Below are 25000 nucleotides of genomic sequence, written 5' to 3'. Positions count from 1 at the left end.
CCATGATATTACGCACCTGCATCAAAAGACGATATCAGTGTGTAAAGGATATCACCACATGGGCTCAGGAACACTTCAGAAAATCACTGTCAGTAACTACAGTTGGTCGCTACATCTGTAAGTGCAAGTTAGAACTCTACAATGCAAAGCCATTTAGACTTAGACTTAGACTTCCTTTTTATTGTCATTCAAATTTGAACTTAACAGTACAGATAAGAATGAAATTTCGTTGCATTAGCTCATGGTAGTGCAGGATGAAAAAGCAATAAGGTGCAGATATTAATAAAGAAATAAATCAACAACAATTTATCAACAACACCCAGAAACGCTGCCGGCTTCGCTGGGCCCGAGCTCATCTAAGATGGACTGATGCAAAGTGGAAAAGTGTTCTGTGGTCTGACAAGTCCACATTTCAAATGTTTTGGGGAAACTATGGACGTCGTGTCCTCCAGAGCAAGGAGGAAAAGAACCATCCGGATTGTTCTAGGCGCAAAGTGTAAAAGGCAGCATGTGTGATGGTATGGGGGTGTATTAGTGGCCAAGACATGGGTAACTTACACATCTGTGAAGGCACCATTAATGCTGAAAGGTACATACAGGTTTTGGAGCAACGTCATCATGGACGCCCCTGCTTATTTCAGCAAGACAATGCCAAGCCACGTGTTACAGCAGTGTGGCTTCATAGTAAAAGAGTGCGGGTACTAGACTGGCCTGCCTGTAGTCCAGACCTGTCTCCCATTGAAAATGTGTGAAGGCTAAAATATGAGAAGGGAGACTGTTGAACAACTTAAGCTGTACATCAAGCAAGAATGGGAAAGAATTCCACTTCAAAAATGTGTCTCCTCAGTTCCCAAACCTTTACTGAGTGTTGTTAAAAGGAAAGGCCATGTAACACAGTGGTAAAAATGTGTTGCTTTCATTCAATTCTAAGTTCATGATTATTTGCAAAGAAGAATGAAGTTTGTCAGTGTGAACATGAAATATCTTGTCTTTGCAGTCTATTCAATTGAATATAAGTCATACTTGCCAACCTTGAGACCTCCGATTTCGGGAGGTGGGGGGGTGGGGGGCGTGGTCGGGGGTGGGGCGGGGGGCGTGGTTGAGATATATATATATAAGAAATACTTAACTTTCAGTGAATTCTAGCTATATATATATTTTTTTTTATTACATATATATATATATATATATATATATATAAATAAATAAATAAAATAAATACTTGAATTTCAGTGTTCATTTATTTACACATTTATACACACATAACACTCATCTACTCATTGTTGAGTTAAGGGTTGAATTGTCCATCTTTGTTCTATTCTCTGTCACTATTTCAGAACACACACATTATAAAAATATACATTATAAAATCAATAAGAAAACGGGAGCTCTAATTTGGGAGTCTGAATTAGGATCAGAAGTTCCTATATAAACATTGCGCACTCACGTCGCCTTTTTGTATCGATTACTGCAGCTGTGCACTGGATTCATTCACAAATACAAACTACAACTCACAAACACTTTAGAGTTAGGCTCCACCATCAGAATGTGTACTTAAACTTATAAAGATCACATGGATATTATTCAGTGAGTTGATTCACCAAAACTAACCTGTTATACAGGAGGAAAAAGCACACAGGACGTTTCAATTGTTCACAGACTGGTCGCGCTCATCAGAATGACAAGACACTTCCGGTCTGCAGGTGATAGCATTCAATTGGGAAGAAACGCCCTACTGCCCCCTACTGACCAATGTGAATACTGATAAATGTGTAATGACAGCTCCAAAAACGAATTTAAACCACAAAATAAATAAATAAATCAACACAAAAATGTGACACATTATGGGTGGGTCACATATGCATGTACAGTAGATGGCAGTATTGTCCTGTTTAAAAGTGTCACAACATTGCTGTTTACGGCAGACGAACTGCTTTACGGTAGACGAATACTTGACTGCTGTTGTTGTGTGTTGTTACCGCGCTGGGAGGACGTTAATGAAACTGCCTAACAATAAACACACATAAGAAACCAAGAACTCGTCCTCGATCATTAGCTGTTTATATTGTGGGAAAGCGGACGTGAGAACAGGCTGTCAACACGTCACTCAGGTCCGCATGGAGCTGGAGGGGGCGTGGCCTCCAGCTCCGCCTGAATTTTGGGAGATTTTCGGGAGAAAATTTGTCCCGGGAGGTTTTTGGGAGAGGCGCTGAATTTCGGGAGGGTTGGCAAGTATCTTTTTATTGACCATTTACACAACGTGACAACTTCACTGCTTTTGGGGTTTGTAGTTCATATCTATAAAAAAAAAACTGGCATCATAGAGCGTTCTGGTCTTTTTCTTTTTTCTCCCCAGGAGGGAAGTATGTTCCCCGTGCCATCCTGGTGGACCTGGAGCCAGGAACTATGGATTCCGTCAGGTCCGGTCCATTCGGTCAAATCTTCCGACCCGACAACTTCGTCTTTGGTAAGCCAGCATGGAACGGTGGTCACCGGCAGGAGTGGCGCTTCACCGTGGTGTGTTTCTGCACGCAGGCCAGAGCGGCGCCGGCAACAACTGGGCCAAGGGTCACTACACGGAGGGCGCCGAGCTGGTGGACTCGGTCATGGACGTGGTGAGGAAAGAGGCGGAGAGCTGCGACTGCCTTCAGGGCTTCCAGCTCACACACTCCCTGGGTGGAGGCACGGGCTCCGGCATGGGCACCTTGCTCATCAGCAAGATCCGCGAGGAGTACCCGGACCGCATCATGAACACCTTCAGCGTGGTGCCGTCCCCCAAGGTGTCGGACACGGTGGTGGAGCCGTACAACGCCACGCTGTCGGTGCACCAGCTGGTGGAGAACACGGACGAGACCTACTGCATTGACAATGAAGCTTTGTACGACATCTGCTTCCGCACCTTGAAGCTGACCACCCCCACGTACGGAGACCTCAACCATTTGGTGTCGGCGACCATGAGCGGCGTCACCACCTGCCTGCGATTCCCCGGCCAACTCAACGCCGACCTGCGCAAGCTGGCGGTCAACATGGTGCCCTTCCCGCGGCTGCACTTCTTCATGCCGGGCTTCGCCCCGCTCACCAGCAGGGGCAGCCAGCAGTACCGGGCGCTCTCCGTGCCCGAGCTCACCCAGCAGATGTTCGACGCCAAGAACATGATGGCGGCCTGCGACCCGCGCCACGGCCGCTACCTCACCGTCGCCGCCGTTTTCCGCGGCCGCATGTCCATGAAGGAGGTGGACGAGCAGATGCTGAACGTGCAGAACAAGAACAGCAGCTACTTCGTGGAGTGGATCCCCAACAACGTCAAGACGGCGGTGTGCGACATCCCGCCCCGCGGCCTCAAGATGGCCGCCACGTTCATCGGCAACAGCACGGCCATCCAGGAGCTGTTCAAGCGCATCTCGGAGCAGTTCACCGCCATGTTCCGCCGCAAGGCCTTCCTGCACTGGTACACGGGCGAGGGCATGGACGAGATGGAGTTCACCGAGGCCGAGAGCAACATGAACGACCTGGTGTCCGAGTACCAGCAGTACCAGGACGCCACCGCCGAGGAGGGCGAGTTCGAGGAAGAGGGCGAGGAAGAAGTGGCCTAAAAACTCACCCTACCCTTTTCCATCACTGCACCAACGCCATGTTAGCTCCATGCTCTTAGATGCTAGTCAAAGTTTTGCTTCTGATATTCATTGTGAACATTCTGACATCATCACTCATTCGCCCGATCTCAAAGCAAGCGAGTTCACTTTCAATTGGAGAAGTATTCAAATTTGATTAAAAGGTCACCTTTAACCACCTCTGCCTTTTTATTGTGTCATTCAATGCAGTGTTTTTCAACTAGTGTGCCGTGAGATACAGTCTGGTGTGCCGTGGGAGATGATCTAATTTCACCTATTTGGGTTAAAAATATTTTTTGCAAAGCAGTAATTATAGTCTGCAAATGATGTGTTGTTGTTGAGCAGGCGTGCTTCATTACGTCGATCGCGATCTACCGGTCGATCTCGGAGGGTGTGTCAGTCGATCACCAGCCAGGCATTAAAAAAATAGTCCTAAAAATGAGCGATCATAAATCTTCACTATGACGTCACTTTCGTCACTTGATTGACATTCACGGCACCCGAGGGTCTTCTGAGATGACGCTGGCTGCTGCCAGCTCATTAAAATTACCGACTGGAAGGCGAGAAACACTTTATTTCAACAGACTCTGGCGCCGTACCTGTCGTCAAAACTCCAAAGACCGACTGCACAGTTGCGCTAACAAAATAAGAGTCTCAGAAAGCTGGCGTGCACAAGCTGGCAAGCTAAGGAGTTTGCCGACAATGTATTTCTTGTAAAGTGTATACAAAGGAGTACGGAAGCTGGACAAATAAGATGCCAAAAACCAACCACTTTCATGTGGTATTGGACAGAAAGGAGGACTTTTTTTCTCCTCCATTCGAAAATGCGGACATTATCAGCACCACTGTCTGATTACAATCAATGCAAGTCATCAGAATCAGGTAATACACCAACTTATATTCTTGTCTTCATGAAAGAAAGGAATCTATATGTGTTAAACATGCTTGTATTATCTTTAAACACCTTTAACTTATTAACAATATTAACTATATGTGTTAAACATGCTTGTATTATCATTAAACACCTTTAACTTGTTAGCAATATTAACTATATGTGTTAAACATGCTTGTATTATCTTTAAACACCTTTAACTTGTTAACAATATTAACTATATGTGTTAAACATGCTTGTATTATCTTTAAACACCTTTAACTTGTTAACAATATTAACTATATGTGTTAAACATGCTTGTATTATCATTAAACACCTTTAACTTGTTAACAATATTAACTATATGTGTTAAACATGCTTGCATTATCATTAAACACCTTTAACTTGTTAACAAAAACATATATTTCATAAATAAGTAAATATAAATGATATATATGAATGAGGTAGATCACCACGACTTGATCAATTGAAAAGTAGCTCGCCTGCAGAAAAAGTGTGAGCACCCCTGTTGTTGAGTGTCGGTGCTGTCTAGAGCTCGGCAGAGTAACCGTGTAATACTCTTCCATATCAGTAGGTGGCAGCAGGTAGCTAATTGCTTTGTAGATGTCGGAAACAGCGGGAGGCAGTGTGCAGGTAAAAAGGTGTCTAATGCTTAAACCAAAAATAAACAAAAGGTGAGTGCCCCTAAGAAAAGGCATTGAAGCTTAGGGAAGGCTATGCAGAACGAAACTAAAACTGAAAGGCTACAAAGTAAACAAAAACAGAATGCTGGACGACAGCAAAGACTTACTGTGGAGCAAAGACGGCGTCCACAATGTATATCCGAACATGACATGACAATCAACAATGTCCCCACAAAAAAGGATAAAACAACTGAAATATTCTTGATTGCTAAAACAAAGTAGATGCGGGAAATATCGCTCAAAGGAAGACATGAAACTGCTACAGGAAAATACCAAAAAAAGAGAAAAAGCCAGCAAAATAGGAGCGCAAGACAAGAAGTAAAACACTACACACAGGAAAACAGCAAAAAAAGTCCAAATAAGTCAGGGTGTGATGTGACAGGTGGTGACAGTACACCTACTTTGAGACAAGAGCTATAGTGATGCATGCTTGGTTATGCTTTAAAGTCATATCCAACGACTTTTTATCCACTGAGTTTCGTTTTTTAATGATTTCTGCTGAAATTCGGGCGGAAGACGGGGTACACCCTGGACAAGTCGCCACCTACACAATGTAAATGTAATATTAATCCTGTAAATGATGTAACATTTGCTCTGTGGTAGGAATTGGACCAGTCACATCCTTAATGATTGACTGTAACCACAACTGATCATACATCCCCTCACGTTCTACCTACTACTTTCAAGAACATGTTTTAGAACGCTCCATTTAATCTTAAACAGTAACTTATCTTATCATAGTGAAACTAAGGAAGTTAGAAATAAGTGTCTTTGTTTCTGAAATGTATCTTTTTATTAAAGACCACCAACAGATGATATATTTTTTGGACTATCATTAAAATATACTATGCAATAATAGTTGTAATACAAAGACATGCAGCTGGGGATAGTCTGATTGGCAACACTAAATAAAGTTAAAGTTAAAGTACCAATGATTGTCACACACACACTAGGTGTGGCGAAATTATTCTCTGCATTTGACCCATCACCCTTGATCACCCCCTGGGAGGTGAGGGGAGCAGTGGGCAGCAGCGGTGGCTGCGCCCGGGAATCATTTTGGTGATTTAACCCCCAATTCCAACCCTTGATGCTGAGTGCCAAGCAGGGAGGTAATGGGTCCCATTTTTATAGTCTTTGGTATGACTCGGCCGGGATTTGAACTCCCAACCTACCGATCTCAGGACGGACACTCTAACCACTAGGCCACTGAGTAGGTTAATGGTCCCTAGTGTGTGAATGGTGTTTGCGATGAGATGGTGACTTGTCCAGGGTGTACACCGCCTTCCGCCCGAATGCAGCTGGGATAGGCTCAAGCACCCCTGCAACCCCGAAAGGGACAAGAAGTAGAATATGGATGGATGTTGTGCTCACTGTCTGCATGTATAATTTATACAAACAACATAAATCATTAATAATTAAATATAATTAAATGTAATCACAAGACGTTGGTCTTTTGAGAAGTGTGTCCAACTAGTAGCCGTGGTATTACTCTGTATTTATGAAGTAGTCCTTTCCACTAAAAGCTTGGTGATCCTCGCCCCAGAGAATGCCGCCGAGCGGTTCCAGAAAGCAGCCAACAAAAAAATCTAGATCTTTCAGATTTTCGTTCCGAAACTAAGTTTACGGGATGGGAGATTGTCTCATTCGTGTCCTGATCAATGTTGGTTGCTAATCTTGCGGCTAACGACCGACTATTACCCAGTCCGTGATTTCTTTAAGAAGTCTGTATCTCACCTCACAAATAAACAATGTTCACAAACAATCTTATGACTGTGCTAGAATAGTGTGTTTATTGTCCTAGTCATAGTAACTCAAGCTCTGTTGCTAGGAAACGCCCTTAATGTACTAAGTCTACAATTCTCTCAAACATCACGTGTCCGTTACCTTGCATTTTTGAAACAAACTGCTGTCATTCCAAAAACAACTTTATACAGCATAAGATATATTGCATTTTCCTTTAAGTACATTTTACAAATATATATTGTATTAGCCTAAATGGTAGCTAGCAAAAGTACAAACAATTGACACATAATACATAATCGTAAAAAGGATCTTTTAATGTTTCCCCCTGGTTTGTTTCCTCTTCAGACGGTAAAAAATTAGAACATACCAAAATGCATCACATGATTTTGTATTCTTCTGCTAATAAGGCAAGAAGGTGTGGACAGACGTTTGCTGTGTGGAATACTGATCAGAAACTAAATGGGAACATGATTTAGTGCGGGGGTTGCAGCTCTTTAGTGCCGCCCTGGAATTTTTTTTAAAAAAGGACAGAAAATGGAAAAATATTTGTTTTGTTTTAGTTTGAGGACAAACATGACACAAACCTTCCAAATTGTTAGAACTACCACTGTTAGTGGTATGTTTGTGTGTATATGCTTCACTGATGACACTATTTGGCGAACATCCTTTTGTCCTACTCATTTTAGCGGTTCTTGAACTCACCATAGTGTGGACTGTGACGCAACAGTTTGTTTACATGTCAAATCTTCCCATACTTGCCAACCTTGAGACCTCCGATTTCGGGGGGTGGGGGGTGGGGCGGGGGCGGGGCTAAGAGGGGAGGAGTATATTTACAGCTAGAATTCACCAAGTCAAGTATTTCATATATATATATATATATATATATATATATATATATAAAAGAAATACTTGACTTTCAGTGAATTCTAGCTATATATATATATATATATATATATATATATATTTATTATATATATATATATATATATATATATATATATATATATATATATATATATATATATATATATATATAAATAAAAGAAATACTTGAATTTCAGTGTTCATTTATTTACACATATACACACACATAACACTCATCTACTCATTGTTGAGTTAAGGGTTGAATTGTCCATCCTTGTTCTATTCTCTGTCACTATTTTACTAACCATGCTGAACACCCTTTCGCAGGTACCCAGAAAGGTTTCGAGTACCACCAAAAAAACGGAATCTCTGAAGACAGTATAAAAATCTGTGTTAAAGGTGTACAAATACTGTTTGTATAATAAGCATGTTATTTTTTACAAATGAGGGTTAAGAGTTCAGTACTAAAAAAAAAAAAAAAGTGGCTTAAGTACAGTTTTTTAATTGAGCTGCTGCATTTTTTTGGTTGGGTTGTTTATTTATTTTGAGTAACTTCTATACATTTCTAAAAGGGGAGGAATGCAATAGAGTGATCTATGTTTGTATGTTGCCATCTCCTGGTGAATGTTGGCTATAGCGTACTGGGGTTGCTTTTTGGTTGGCCAACGATTTACGTGGTGTTGCGCACCTGACGTCACTCAGGTCCGCATGGAGCTGGAGGGGGCGTGGCTTCCAGCTCCGCCTGAATTTCGGGAGATTTTCGGGAGAAAATTTGCCCCGGGAGGTTTTCGGGAGAGGCGCTGAATTTCGGGAGTCTCCCGGAAAATCCGGGAGGGTTGGCAAGTATGAATCTTCCACTCTTTGTCTCATTTTGTCCACCAAATGTTTTATGCTGTGCGTGAATGCACAAAGGTGAGCTTTGTTGATGTTATAGTCTCGTGTGGAGTGCTAATCAGGCATATTTGGTCAGCGCATGACTGCAAGCTAATCAATGCTAACATGCTATTGAGGCTAGCTGTATGTACATATTGCATCATTATGGCTTTTTTGTAGCTATATTTGAGCTCATTTAACATCCTTTACTTTTGTGCTCTTTGTATACAATTTAGTTTTGCATGTCTCATGACACATTATCTGTATGTAATATTGGCTGCATTTCAGATAGTTGTTTGTGTGCCATGTTGTTCCAGACCACAGCAAACATTAACTACCTTTCCAAAGATTGTAATAAATCTATTAAAAGAAGACAGCCTGGCGTTTCCTTTAACTTGGACACACACATCTATACTTTTGGCCATTCAAAGGCAGTCATTTCCAGGAGTTATCTCACCTTCTGATTTACTAATGGTTTCTAATGTTGTAAAAATGTGTAGAATAAATATTACATTTCAACATTTCTGTCAACCAAGATATGTGTCAGCCTGCGACACATAGTCATTTTGATAGTAGGCTATTATAGCTAATATACGACACTTACGTCATGTGTTGCATTCATTATAACACTTATATACGGCTTTTCATTTTTTGCGGCTCCAGACAGGTTAGTTTGACCCCTGACTTAGTGAGGATACCAGTAAAGAGCAGAAAGCAAATTCTCCAGAGGTTGAAAAAGTGGAGTTTTTTGATGGTGAATTAATTTGTTCACTACCTGAAGTTACATCACCATTATACTTTTTAAAGTAAAACCTGATTGGTTCGTTTGCATTTTGCAGTGCTTCAAGGTCTGATTGCATTTTCACAACTAAACCACACCAAGACCATCAGGTGATGTGTGCTGGATACTCTAAGACAGGGGTGCTCACACTTTTTCTGCAGGCGAGCTACTTTTCAATTGATCAAGTCGTGGGGATCTACCTCATTCATATATATCATTTATATTTACTTATTTATGAAATATATGTTTTTGTTAATAAGTTAAAAGTGTTTAATGATAATGCAAGCATGTTTAACACATATAGTTAATATTGTTAATACATTAAAGGTGTTTAATGATAATACAAGTATGTTTAATACATATAGTTAATATTGTTAACAAGTTAAAGGTGTTTAAAGATAATGCAAGCATGTTTAATACATATAGTTAATATTGTTAACAAGTTAAAGGTGTTTAATGATAATACAAGCATGTTTAATACATATAGTTATCATTAATAAGTTAAAGATGTTTAAAGATAATACAAGCATGTTTAACACATATAGTTAATATTGTTAACAAGTTAAAGGTGTTTAATGATAATGCAAGCATGTTTAACACATATAGTTAATATTGTTAATAAGTTAAAAGTGTTTAAAGATAATACAAGCATGTTTAACACATATAGTTAATATTGTTAACAAGTTAAGGTGTTTAAAGATAATACAAGCATGTTTAACACATATAGATTCCTTTCTTTCATGAAGACAAGAATATAAGTTGGTGTATTACCTGATTCTGATGACTTGCATTGATTGGAATCAGACAGTGGTGCTGAAACGTCCGCATTTTCGAATGGAGGAGAAAAAAGTCCTCCTTTCTGTCCAATACCACATGAAAGTGGTTGGTTTTTGGCATCTTATTTGTCCAGCTTCCGTACTCCTTTGTATACACTTTACAAGAAATACATTGTCGGCAAACTCCGTAGCTTGCTAGCTTGTGCACGCCAGCTTTCTGAGACTCTTATTTTGTTAGCGCAACTGTGCAGTCGGTCTTTGGAGTTTTGACGACAGGTACGGCGCCAGAGTCTGTTGAAATAAAGTGTTTCTCGCCTTCCAGTCGGTCATTTTAATGAGCTGGCAGCAGCCAGCGTCATCTCAGAAGACCCTCGGGTGCCGTGAATGTCAATCAAGTGACGAAAGTGACGTCATAGTGAAGATTTATGATCGCTCATTTTTAGGACTATTTTTTTAATGCCTGGCTGGTGATCGACTGACACACCCTCCGAGATCGACCGGTAGCTCGCGATCGACATAATGAGCACCCCTGCTCTAAGATATCAGTTCAATTCCGCCCTAAACAAAGGAACCACATTATTTCTATACAAGTCATACGACAAAAACCTGAAAAATCTGCAATTATACAAAAACTTTATTCTTACAATATCAAAATGGATAGAACTACATATTTGAAAATTAAAAAGGAAAAAGACAAAATAATGGGGAATACAGTGTCTCGCTTTTTGGTCAGCAAGCCAACCCTTACAATATCAATTGTTAAACCGAGTATTTTTCTGGGGAAAGAAAAACAAAAAAAAACGCATTACATGCTAGCTTGAAAATGGTGAGGAGATGAGTACACAAAAAGAAGGCGTAAGAGTTATGTGAGAACAAATGATCTGATGGTAATTTACCAGACGTGTGGGATTCTCAGGTTGCCAGTCAAGCTGTACTTGAGTTCTGAACTGTCCAACATAAGAAGATAGGACAACTGATTTCCATACCTCATCTCCACTGCCACGATAGCTAAAGAAAAAAAATTCACAGGAAATAGTCTGCAACTGGCTTCTTTGATGGAATGCCTCTGGTCTCTTGTGGCGCTGCCTCAAATATGATGAATTCTCGTTGTAAATGTTCATCCAGTTCCAAAATGGCGGCCACGTTACCACATCTGAATAAAAAAAGTGGGATACTTCATGAAGAAGAGGTCCACAACTACAATGACAATCCAGATCTAATACACACAAAAGAAGTCATGTCAAAAACATGGTGTTTACTTTTAGATATCAATAGAAAACACAAAGCAGTTTGACTAATGAAGATAAAGTCAAATAAACAAATAAGTCAAACAACAAGTCAAATAAACCGGTTGGGAGAGTGGCCGTTCCAGCAACCTGAGGGTTCCTGGTTCAATCCGCAGCTTCTACCATCCTAGTCACGTCCGTTGTGTCCTTGAGCAAGACACTTCACCCTTGCTCCTGATGGGTGGTGGTTAGGGCCTTGCATGGGAGCTCCCGCCATCAGTGTGTGAATGTGGAAATAGTGTCAAAGCGCTTTGAGTACCTTGAAGGTAGAAAAGCGCTATACAAGTATAACCCATTTACCATTAAGATTTGTTCTTCTGCAACAACCTTATACCTCAGTGCAACAGTTTGGTCAACAAAAATAAAGGAGTGATACCTCTCACATCTAACACGCAATCTTTGTGCCTCACCGACAACTCAGTCTATGTTCAATTCGATGAGATGACAAAACATTTGAGCAAGTAATGATGTTATTGGAACACTAACAAAGTTAGAAGTTAAATTAAAGGACGAGTGAGCATCCCAGTCAACAAACTACAGACTTCATAAACAAGTTGTGGCAACGTTCACGACACGTCGCCTGCAGCATGCTAACTCTCAGTCCCAGCAGCTGACGGAAACACGCTAGTTGCACGTTCAAAATGAAACCGCAACATCAAATTGTTTTTTCCTTCAACGGCATTGCGCTTTTAGACACACACCGAGACTCTGCGGAAGTAAAAGCGATTTAAATGAAGCGATTGGCTCCGTTTACTTGGAGGGAACATTTTCAGAGCAAAGTCCGAGTAGTAGCTGCCATGTTTTGTCGAGCCTAACAGCTCTCTATTTTTCAGGAAGTAAGCAGTGTTGCGTAAAACGCAATAATAAATGACGGTATAATGACAGTACCGTAATTAAAAATTTAAACGGTATTACTAAGCGTCGGGAATTTTATTGCGGTTTATCATTATACCGTTTACCATTACATCCCTAGTCCATCAACAAGTAAAAAGTCAAGGGCGGTAACGGCATGTTCTTGCCGTTGATGCTGGTCAATTTTTTAGAGCATTACGGCAAGTCCCAAGGGCGGTCGTGGCACTTGCCAGGTTAAATTGGAACCCTAATCCAACTGACAATTGAACACTTTTCACATGCACTCAGAACAGACCAAGTCACAATCAATCATTTTGCTGACCTGATTTTTGGATCGGACAAAATGGTATTTACCGTGCCATGCGCCCACACTTCCTTACAGCATATGAACAACTTTAATTACTTCGCAAGTATTTTATGTAGTCTTGTTAGAAAAATAGCACCAGCGTACTTTCCGATTAAAATGTGTACTATTGGGAAAAGTACAGCATAAAACGTATTCTTACCTGTAGCAGTAGTTGGGTGCTGACCACACAGTGAGCACAGTTTCGTTGAAGTGCCACTTATAGCCTTCCATGACCAGTTGATGTGCTCGGCAAATCATGTGAATGTCATTTGCAGCATTGAACTGGGCCACCACATCACTGCCAAACAAGTAGCCAGCACCCCTGGGACTCACCCCCCACCCTGTAGTGTCTGAGAGGAGGGACACAGAGAGATACTACATTTCTTACATGACATTACAACTTGGAATGTATTATTCTGGCCAAGGTCATATTAGTCTTTGTTTAAAGTGTTCACAGATCAAAGGGCTGGACAATCACATTTTGATTTCGCATGTAGCTTCCAAAGATCCTAAAAATATTATAATCGGAAAAAAAACAGATTGATAGGCTGCGCGACGTGCATGCAAATTCCTGAGCTTGTACGGTGAAACAGGGGAGGAGCAAATGAGTGAAAAAAGACCACGTGTACCGTGTTTTTCGGACTATAAGTCACAGTTTTTTTCATAGTTTGGCCGGGGGTGCGACTTATACTCAGGAGCGACTTATGTGTGAAATGATGAACACATTAGCGTAAAATATCAAATAATATTATTGATCTCATTCACGTAAGAGACTAGACGTATAAGATTTCATGGGAGTGACAGATTGTTTGGTAAACGTATAGCATGTTCTATATGTTAATAGTTATTTGAATGACTCTTACCATAATATGTTACGTTAACATACCAGTTGGTTATTTCTGCCTCATATAACGTACACTTATTCAGCCTGTTATTCACTATTCTTTATTTATTTTAAATTGCCTTTCAAATATCTATTCTTGGTGTTGGCTTTTATCAAATACATTTCCCCAAAAAATGCGACTTATATATGGTTTTTTCCTTCATTATGCATTTTCGGCCGGTGCGACTTATACTCTGGAGCAACTTATACTCCGAAAAATACGGTACTTTTTTTTTTTACGCAGCGCGAGTATGCCTTGGGATGATGTTCGTTAAGAAATTATCGAGTCCGATGCCATTATCGAATTATCTTATCGAACCGATTCCTTATCGAATCTCTTATTGAATCCAGATAGGTTGTTGTGTGTGCACGGAGTTTCAAAAGCCATAGATGTTATGTGACTGGGCCGGCACGCTGTTTATATGGAGGAAAAGCGGACGTGACTGAGGACAGCATGTTCTCCCCGTGACTCTGTGGGTTTTCTCCGGGTACTCCTGGGTAGGGATGTCCCGATCCGATATTTGGATCGGATCGGCCGCCGATATTTGCCAAAAAATGCGTATCGGCAAGGCATGGGAAAATGCCGATCCAGATCCAGTTTAAAAAAAAACTCTGGTCCGTGTTTTCCAACGCACCGATTTAAATAATACATTCCACTTTTCTGCTGCTCCGTAATTTCCGTTCCGCATTTTCCAGCACACCTTCAACACATCCACAATTCTCACGCAGTTGCTTTTAGCTGCTGGAATTACACGACAGGCTCTTCTCACTCTTTCCTGTGTCTCCCTCTCACAGACAGCAGCGCACCTTCTTACACACGTCACATACTGTCACGTCATACGTCACATACTGCCACGTCATACGTCACATACGTATACGTCCTCCCCGAGCAGAGAGGTAGCAGCATGGCTAACGTTAGCTGTGATGCTAGCGCAGCCGCTAAGGTACGCGCCTGCTCAAACGTCCTCTGCGCACGGCAAATCTATGCCACGCGCAAAATCAAATAAAAAAATAAGCGCATAACAATTTTCGACACACGGACACGACAGAGAAAACCGTTTTCGTCATCATTGTTCAAATATTGTAATGTCTGTCTAGACGCTTATCTCCATTCGGTGCCACACGCCCACACCATCAAAATGCTGAGGCAAAAATTTCCAGATCAACACCGTATGAAAAAATTAGTGATCTATTTAGTTGTGATTTCCTTCTCTGCATGAAAGTTTAAAAGTAGCATATATTAATGCAGTATGAAGAAGAACGTTTTAATGTAGACATGCAAGCCTTGAAAGAAAATGTTGAAAATCAAGACTACATTTCCTGCAAATGGGTGCATTTCTACCCTATATTTTAACTTTAGATTTATTCTCATATCAAACTCTTTTGGCTGTCTTTTTGACACTTACATCCGGCGCCCCCCTCCACACCCTGGATTATAAATAATGTAAATAATTCAATGTGATTATCTTGTGTGATGACTGTATTATGATGATAGTATATATCTGTATCATGAATCAATTTAACTTAAACAAGTTGAAAAACTTATTGGGGTGTTACCATTTAGTGGTCAATTGTACGGAATATGTACTTCACTGTGCAACCTACTAATAAAAGTCTCAATCAATCAATCAAAACACATAGAATCATCATACTGCTGTGATTACAGGTAAAAGCCAGTAAATTAGAATATTTTGAAAAACTTGATTTCTTTCAGTAATTGCATTCAAAAGGTGTAACTTGTACATTATATTTATTCATTGCACACAGACTGATGCATTCAAATGTTTATTTCATTTAATTTTGATGATTTGAAGTGGCAACAAATGAAAATCCAAAATTCCGTGTGTCACAAAATTAGAATATTACTTAAGGCTAATACAAAAAAGGGATTTTTAGAAATGTTGGCCAACTGAAAAGTATGAAAATGAAAAATATGAGCATGTACAATACTCAATACTTGGTTGGAGCTCCTTTTGCCTCAATTACTGCGTTAATGCGGCGTGGCATGGAGTCGATGAGTTTCTGGCACTGCTCAGGTGTTATGAGAGCCCAGGTTGCTCTGATAGTGGCCTTCAACTCTTCTGCGTTTTTGGGTCTGGCATTCTGCATCTTCCTTTTCACAATACCCCACAGATTTTCTATGGGGCTATGGTCAGGGGAGTTGGCGGGCCAATTTAGAACAGAAATCAATGGTCCGTAAACCAGGCACGGGTAGATTTTGCGCTGTGTGCAGGCGCCAAGTCCTGTTGGAACTTGAAATCTCCATCTACATAGAGCAGGTCAGCAGCAGGAAGCATGAAGTGCTCTAAAACTTGCTGGTAGACGGCTGCGTTGACCCTGGATCTCAGGAAACAGAGTGGACCGACACCAGCAGATGACATGGCACCCCAAACCATCACTGATGGTGGAAACTTTACACTAGACTTCAGGCAACGTGGATCCTGTGCCTCTCCTGTCTTCCTCCAGACTCTGGGACCTCGATTTCCAAAGGAAATGCAAAATTTGCATGGTTGGGTGATGGTTTGGGGTGCCATGTCATCTGCTGGTGTCGGTCCACTCTGTTTCCTGAGATCCAGGGTCAACGCAGCCGTCTACCAGCAAGTTTTAGAGCACTTCATGCTTCCTGCTGCTGACCTGCTCTATGGAGATGGAGATTTCAAGTTCCAACAGGACTTGGCGCCTGCACACAGCGCAAAATCTACCCGTGCCTGGTTTACGGACCATGGTATTTCTGTTCTAAATTGGCCCGCCAACTCCCCTGACCTTAGCCCCATAGAAAATCTGTGGGGTATTGTGAAAAGGAAGATGCAGAATGCCAGACCCAAAAACGCAGAAGAGTTGAAGGCCACTATCAGAGCAACCTGGGCTCTCATAACACCTGAGCAGTGCCAGAAACTCATCGACTCCATGCCACGCCGCATTAACGCAGTAATTGAGGCAAAAGGAGCTCCAACCAAGTATTGAGTATTGTACATGCTCATATTTTTCATTTTCATACTTTTCAGTTGGCCAACATTTCTAAAAATCCCTTTTTTGTATTAGCCTTAAGTAATATTCTAATTTTGTGACACACGGAATTTTGGATTTTCATTTGTTGCCACTTCAAATCATCAAAATTAAATGAAATAAACATTTGAATGCATCAGTCTGTGTGCAATGAATAAATATAATGTACAAGTTACACCTTTTGAATGCAATTACTGAAATAAATCAAGTTTTTCAAAATATTCTAATTTACTGGCTTTTACCTGTATATGCATCAAGAGTTCATTCAAGGCTAAGGCAAAATATCGAGATATATATTGTGTATCGCAATATGGCCTTAAAATATGGCAATATTAAAAAAAGGCCATATCGCCCAGCCCTAGTTCAATGATGCCATTTCTGTTTGTCATGTATAATTTTGTCTATTTTGTGTTTATCCTTGAATAAACAGGTCAGTTTCTTGTTACCAACCATTGTGTATTATTCAAACTCACCTAATTCAGCTGGCTAGTTGTTATCAAGAGTACTAAAACCCTTTTCAACATGATTCTGACAACTAAGTAGGCTAAATAACTTTAAACTTTAATACATGCTCGGATAGGCCAGTATCGGTCAGTATCGGTATCGGTCAGTATCGGTATCGGATCGGAAGTGCAAAAACAATATCGGTATCGGATCGGAAGTGCAAAAACCTGGATCGGGACATCCCTACTCCTGGGGATAGGTTGATTGACAACACTAAATTGCCCGTAATGTGTGAATGTGAGTGTGAATGTTGTCTGTCTATCTGTGTTGGCCCTGTGATGAGGTGGCGACTTGTCCAGGGTGTACCCCGCCTTCCGCCCAAATGCAGCTGAGATAGGCTCCAGCACCCCCCGCAACCCCGTAAGGGACAAGCGGTACAAAATGGATGGATGTTTAATCGTTTCTCATTTCTATCCTTTGTTATTATACTTAAAGTTGAGTTTTGGTGATACAATAAATACTCATGTTTTCAAATTAACGAATAATCGCGGTATGAACCATGATTTCAATATCAATCAAAATAATCTTGATTATTATTTTTGCTATAATCGTCCAGCCCGAACAGATCATTAAAAAGGCTTCCACTAAAGTAGACACAATCCTACCTTCTGGGTCTGACCAAAGCAGGTCACACATGGGCCCATCATGGGGCACTTCTTGCTTTCTGTCGATCGTCCTAATCTGATCCAGGGTCTGGATGGAAGGAGATAAACCACCATGCACACAAAAAATCTGTGGGGACACAAAAGGACGGAATGAAAACAGGTGGAGCAGACTAAATAAAACTAGGAAGTCAAAAAACACAAATGTTTACATGCACCAATCCAGAACGGTATGGTCACAGACAAGCAGGATATATCCCACTTGCACTCATTACTGTTTGACACTGTACATTTCCATGTACCTTAACAGTTGCTTAACAAAGCAAATTTACATTTTTCCTACATTGGAGGGAATAATTCATTTGGTCCTCTGTTGATTTAGTGAATTTCCCCCATTACAAAAAGATGACTAATCCATCATTTGTATGGTGCGTTTATTTCCGTAGTGAGAGACAACAACATCAAACTAAAACTGAAGGCTAAACATTCATTGCATGGACTAGGTATTTGGTCTCCAACAAGGACCACCTGATAAACTCTTCACTCTCAAAACACTGATTTATTTTCTCTAGGCAGTATAATGTATTTATTCAGCATAAGAAAACATGCTTCTTACCTTGCCATCAATAATAGCAGACAGGGACAGGTAGTCAAATATCTCCGTGCAGTATCTCCAGACGGTGACAGATCCATATTTGCGGAGGCACTCATCATAAAAACCGTAGACCTGGGTGATTTGCCGAGACTCGTGATTTCCTCGAATTAAAGTTATCCTGTCTGGGTAACGGACCTGCGAATGAAACACAAAACCAATGAGAGTGTTTAAAACCCAGCATTTTAAACACTGTCTTTTGAACTTTGCGCCTAGAACAATCCGGATGGTTCTTTTCCTCTTTGGTCCGGAGGACACGACGTCCATAGTTTCCAAAAATTTGAAATGTGGACTCATCAGACCACAGAACACTTCTCCACTTTGCATCAGTCCATCTTAGATGAGCTCGGGCCCAGCAAAGCTAGCAGCGTTTCTGGGTGTTGTTGATAAATGGCTTTCTCTTTGCATCGTAGAGTTTTAACTTGCAATTACAGATGTACTGACTGACAGTGGATTTTTGAAGTGTTTGAAGTGATATCCTTTACACACGGATGTCGCTTTTTGATGCAGTACCTCCTGAGGGATCGAAGGTGCGTAATATCCTGGCTTACGTGCAGTGATTTCTCCAGATTCTCTGAACCTTTTGAGGATATTACGGAGCGTAGATGGTGAAATCCCTAAATTCCTTGCAATAGCTGGTTGAGAAATGTTGTTCTTAAACTGTTCGACAATTTGCTCTGGCATCTGTTGACAAAGAGATGACCCTCGTCCCATCCTTGTTTGTGAATGACTGAGCATTTCATGGAAGCTGCTTTCATACCCAATCATGGCACCCACCTGTTCCCAATTAGCCTGTTCATCTGTGGGATGTTCCAAATAAGTCTTTGATGAGCATTCCTCAACTTCCTCAGTCTTTTTTGCCACGTGTCCCAGCTTTTTTGAAACATGCTGCAGGCATCCAATTCCAAATGAGCTAATATTAGCAAAAATAAAGTTTTCCAGTTCAAATGTTAAGTATCTTGTCTCAGCTGTCTATTCAATTGAATATAAGTTGAAAAGGATTTGCAAATCATTGTATTCTCTTTTTATTTAACATTTACACAATGTGCCAACTTCACTAGTTTTGATATATATATATACACATATACATATATAACAAATATCATAAATGCATTTAAGAAACAAAAACATATATACTCCTACATGATTGATTGATATATATATATAACAAATATCATAAATGTATTTAAGAAACAAAAAAAGATCTACTCCTACATGAAACAGTACAAAAGGTGGCAGTGCAGGCTCATTTTTCTCAGATGCTTAATGAAAGTCTTAAATAAATGAAAGAATATGCTCTTCCTATTTTATGTCTGTTGTGTCATCATTGATTCTACTGTCTGGGTACTTGACTACAATTAATAAGGCAATGTTTTAAGTGAAAAGCGGGTGTGTGTGTGTGTACCTTAAGCGCAAGCAGAAGAAGGAATGTTTCCACGCTGTAGAAGCCCCTATCTACAAAGTCACCCATGAAGAGATAATTTGTCTCAGGTACATCTCCACCAACCTGTCATGTAGAGAAAAAATATATATATGACAATTGTGATTAGGGCCATAAATCTAAGAGTACCTCCCTATATATTATAATCATTACACTGCAAACAGTCAGTGTTCAAAAACAAAAAAAGAAAATTCTAAAATGAGGGGTATTTTATTTGAACTAAGCAAAATTATCTGCCAATAGAACAAGAAAATTTGGCTTGTCAAGACTTTCCAAAACAAGTAAAATTAGCTAACTTCAATGAACCCAGAAATAGCTTGAAATAAGTATATTCTCACTAATAGCAAGTGCACTTTTATTGGTAGAAAAAAGAGAGATCTTTTTCCTCAATATGTTGAAAAATATTCTTAAATGAAGTAAATGCTAGTGCCATTATCTTGACATAATGATATGCGCTCGGCATTACATTTCTTGAAACCAGCAAACTTGTACTAAAAACTAGTTTATTGTTCTTAATGGAAAGTCAACAAGGCAAGCGCTTGTTACTCTCAGGGTCTCCTAGCCGCTCAGGCAAGTCATATTGTCTAAAAATGCATTTTTCCATGGATAACATGACATCATCGTGCCAAGTGCGTGCTCTTTTAGTCAATTAGTGTGCATATATACAACCCGGCCTCCAGCCAAAAAATTTTTTTATTGTAATTTTGAAGAATTCATCTGAATGTGCATGAACTATTTCTGTTCAAAATTGTTAGAAATGTCACATGTTAAATGTTTAAATTTTAACTGTCAGTTTACTGTACTGTGCCAACTGTACTACTATAGGAGTACCTATTTTCTATTGTTTCATTGAAAATAAAACAGCAAAGTCCATTTGGCTGTCATCTGTTTTAATTATGAGACACAATTGTGTCAAAGTCATGATTTTTTATTTCATGCTTGAAATAAGAAATGATGACTTTAAAAAAGTAGTTTTATACTTGTGAGTGTTGATGACACAGCTTTGCAACACTTGATGTTCTAGTTTTTTCTTTAGTTTATTTCGAACATGAACACACTTACATCATAATACATCACACAATTTCATATCATTTCATTTTACATCATGCCCGAAAAGGAGTAGGAAGAAGCAAAGCTTATTTAATCCTACCCCTTTCTCACTTCAAGCGTTTACAAATATATAGAATCATTTACTGACCTTTTATATAATAAAATAACATCTATGAATTAGTATACAACAGTTTTGTAATATGTAATTAATTAATTAATTCAGTCATTATTAACATACTGAGATACTTTCAACCTTATTTTCAATAAGGTTGAAAGTATTTCTCATAATTCTTCTTTTTTGTACTCTGCAAGCACTATTATTTTGAACAACCTCTTAAACTGGATCATATCAGTACAATTTTTAACTTCTTTACTTAATCCATTCCATCATTTAATTCCACATACTGATATGCTAAAAGTTCTAAGTGTTGTACGTGCATATAAATGTTTTAAATTATTTTTTCCTCTAAGGTTATATTTCTCCTCTTTAGTTGAGAAGAATTGTTGTACATTCTTTGCTAGCAGGTTATAGTTTGCTTTGTACATCATTTTAGCTGTTTGCAATTTTACCAAATCACCAAACTTTAATATTTCTGACTTACCGTATTTTCCGCACTATAAGGCGCACCTAAAAACCACAAATTTTCTCAAAAGCTAACAGTGCGCCTTATAACCCGGTGCGCTTTATTACGATTCATTTTCATAAAGTTTAGGTCTCGCAACTACGGTAAACAGCCGCCATCTTTTTTCCCCGTAGAAGAAGCGCGCGGTGCATGCTGGGATATGTGACGTTTCATTTCCATTTGTGTGTTTATGTAAAGACCCCAAATGGCTCCTATTAAGTGTGTTGTCTGTCTAATTATAAATAATGCAGACGAGGCGTGTTAACTGAGTTCTCAACGTTTTCTCACAGCGTGCTCATAACCACATTCGAACTCCCAGCATACAACATCGCTTCTCAGGGCTACTGCGCATGCTCGTAACTATCGTTGCATGCTGGGTAGTGTAGTTGTTATATTTGCTAGCTCATAACAGCACATTGAGAGACGCGCTTAATTCAATACTCGCCGTCATTCCGGGTGGATTGACAAAAGACCTCCAGCCGCTAGATATTGGTGTCAACAGGGCATTCGAAGCTAGACTGCTAACTGCGTGGGAACTTCTCAGGGCTACCGCGCATGCTTGTAACTATCGTTGCATGCTGGGTAGTGTAGTTGTTATATTTGCTAGCTCATAACAGCACATTGAGAGACACGCTGACACGCTTAATTCAATACTCGCCGTCATTCCGGGTGGATTGACAAAAGACCTCCAGCCGCTAGATATTGGTGTCAACAGGGCATTCGAAGCTAGACTGCTAACTGCGTGGGAACTTCTCAGGGCTACCGCGCATGCTCGTAACTATCGTTGCATGCTGGGTAGTGTAGTTGTTATATTTGCTAGCTCATAACAGCACATTGAGAGACACGCTGACACGCTTACCGGGTAATTCAATACTCGCCGTCATTCCGGGTGGATTGACAAAAGACCTCCAGCCGCTAGATATTGGTGTCAACAGGGCATTCGAAGCTAGACTGCTAACTGCGTGGGAACAATGGAAGACAGAAGGCGAACACACCTTCACTAAGACGAGTAGGCAGCGCCAGACGACGCCAACATCTGCCAGTGGATCGTAAATTTGCCCAACTTTTCACTTCGGACACCGAAGACGAAGGATTTACGAATGAAGAATAACTTCAGAAAGTAAGCGCTATGTTTATTTTGTGTGTTGTGACATTAACGTTCGAGCAACATTATGTTGCTATTGCGCTGCACTATTTTGAATTTTACTATGTTTGTGATTGCACATTTGCGTACATTTTGGGAGTGAACAGAGTTGTTAGAACGCTGGTTTTTAATATATTATTAAAGTTTGACTGACCTATCTGACTGTTTTTTTGACATTCCCTTTAGCGCAGCGTAGGCGCGGCTTATAGTCCGGGGCGGCTTATTGGTGGACAAAATTATGAAATATGTAATTCATAGAAGGTGCGGCTAATAATCCGGTGCGCCTTATAGTGCGGAAAATACGGTAATAAATAAATGTTCTCTATATCCAACATGATGTATTATTCTAACTGATCTTTTTTGTAACACGGTTAGCGAATGTAGCGCACATTTGTAGTTATTTCCCCATATTTCTGCACAATAACTCAGATATGGTAACACTAGCGAGCAGTAGAGAATATGTAGTGATTTTTGGCCCAGGACATATTTTGCTTTATTCATTATTGAAATGTTTTTTGCCACCTTATGTTGTATGTTTTGTATATGAGATTTCCAGTTCATTTGATCATCTATCAATACTCCCAAAAATCTAGTTTCTTTTACCCTTTCTATGTCTACTTCGTCTATTTGTATTTGTGTATGATGCTCTTTTCTACTATTACCAAATAGCATTATTTTAGTTTTACTGAGATTCAAAGATAGTCTGTTTTTGTCAAACCATCTTTTTAATTTGTTCATTTCTTCTGTTATTATTTGTATTATCTTCTGTGTGCTCTCTCCTGAACAGAAAGCAGTTGTGTCGTCTGCAAATAAAACCAACTTTAAGTCCTTCGTAACCTTACAAATGTCGTTGATATAAAGATTGAACAATCTTGGTCCCAGTATTGACCCCTGGGGTACACCACAGGATATATCTAGCCGTGTTGACAGTTTCAAGCATGTTTTACTCAATATAGGTCATAACATCTCAGCAACAAGCTGTAATATCTTACTGGGATCATTTAGGAGCAAAACACTTAAAACAAGTAAAACACTCGAACATAAAATCTGCTTAGTGAGAAGAATGATTTTATCAGACAGAAAATAAGCAAATATCACCCTTATTTGAGATATTTCATCTTACTTACATTTCAGTTTTTGCAGTGTATAATATATGCATATGATAGGAGTGAAAAAATATATTTCATAGTTGATAGTTTCATACAAACAGCAATAATGCGACAACAATGACACATTTTAGTGTAACATAAATACATAAACTAATTAAGAAAACAGCATCTTCTGTGACTTAAAGGGGCTGTTTGCAACATTTACACACATGTCTAGAGGGTGCCAACTTCCCAATGTATTTTACACATTATATCTCACGGCTTCTCGTACGTAACACATACACTCCTTTAGTTTTAGGTGTTGTTAGCTAATAATAGCAATTTGATAGCTCGCATTAGCTGTCATTTAATGTATATTCTGTCATAACAACAACATGACTGCAACTTGCTTCTCTTGGACGGCTTTTGCATGTGTGCACACGCTCCCTGTGCGTACAAATTGACGAGACTAGAGCGGCCATATTTTGTATAAGATCTACAATCAACCGATTCCTGACTTTCCAACCGGACATTAACCAATCCGTACTACATATAGATCGATCCAGAGGCTCGCCAAGCCATGTATTCATATTTCTAAAAGGTCAAATCGGTAATCGGTTGGTACCAATTAATTTTTACACCCCTAATAGATAACATTCATTGACAACCACAAATAAGTTATTTAATCATTTTTTTCCAACTCCTTCCTTTCTGTCACAAAGTAAGTGAAATTAATGTAAACATGTAAAAGTTAAATTGTGAATGATCTATAAATTCAAGACAAGGAGGAGGGGCAGGATTAAATAAGATTTGCTTCTTCTTACTCCTTTTCAGATGTGTTGAAATGAGCAAATGGTTCCTTAATGCAACTTGTTAAACATGTCCGAAAGAAATAAATCACAACCATAATCAAATCCTAACAAAGCACAGCTTAGAGACATTCATTCGTCATTCGTCTCAGTGAAATATGTAAACCAGTGATGATCAAAGTGCAGATTTGTATAGACCGTGGAGCGCACTGCAGAAATAAAATAGATAAGAACCCATCAAAAATTAAAAAATAGAGCAAAAAGGCATAATGTGACAAGAAAAAGCTGACATGTTGATGAAAATAAAGACAAATATTCATCTTTAAATATATGTATAACGTTTCTTTAGCCTTTTTATTCGCCTATTTCATTACAAACAACATAATGATGTCAGTAATCCCCAACAGTCTGTTGTCTTTTGTAGTTGTTACCAAAAAAATCTAAATCATAATGCAAAATCAAGTTTTCAGAGAAAAAACAATATCTGGACT

General features: G+C 39.6%; 2 protein-coding genes across 5 annotated transcripts in view; one reads left to right on the top strand and one right to left on the bottom strand.

Moving 5' to 3' along the window:
* The window catches only part of LOC133615670 (tubulin beta-4B chain-like), a 6795-nt gene extending 3009 nt beyond the window's left edge, over window positions 1-3786 (top strand). Inside the window, exons 3-4 of the mRNA XM_061974430.2 lie at window positions 2357-2467; window positions 2536-3786. Coding sequence (XP_061830414.1) covers window positions 2357-2467; window positions 2536-3593 — 1169 coding nt within the window. The 3' untranslated portion in view covers window positions 3594-3786. The remainder of the gene's footprint in view (window positions 1-2356; window positions 2468-2535) is intronic.
* A 7053-nt stretch (window positions 3787-10839) lies between these two features.
* The window catches only part of LOC133602518 (serine/threonine-protein phosphatase 4 catalytic subunit B), a 25129-nt gene continuing 10968 nt past the window's right edge, over window positions 10840-25000 (bottom strand). For all 4 annotated transcript variants that reach the window (XM_072915786.1, XM_072915785.1, XM_072915787.1 and 1 more), the window contains exons 5-9: window positions 19760-19861; window positions 18319-18492; window positions 17706-17832; window positions 12868-13057; window positions 10840-11376 (exon numbers count right to left, since the gene is read on the bottom strand). In XM_072915786.1, coding sequence (XP_072771887.1) covers window positions 11247-11376; window positions 12868-13057; window positions 17706-17832; window positions 18319-18492; window positions 19760-19861 — 723 coding nt within the window. In that variant the 3' untranslated portion in view covers window positions 10840-11246. The remainder of the gene's footprint in view (window positions 11377-12867; window positions 13058-17705; window positions 17833-18318; window positions 18493-19759; window positions 19862-25000) is intronic.

This window comes from Nerophis lumbriciformis, linkage group LG22, assembly GCF_033978685.3.
Source record: "Nerophis lumbriciformis linkage group LG22, RoL_Nlum_v2.1, whole genome shotgun sequence".
NCBI lineage: Eukaryota > Metazoa > Chordata > Actinopteri > Syngnathiformes > Syngnathidae > Nerophis > Nerophis lumbriciformis.
Note: the sequence above shows the minus strand (reverse complement) of the source record. Positions and strands in the feature narration are given on the sequence as shown.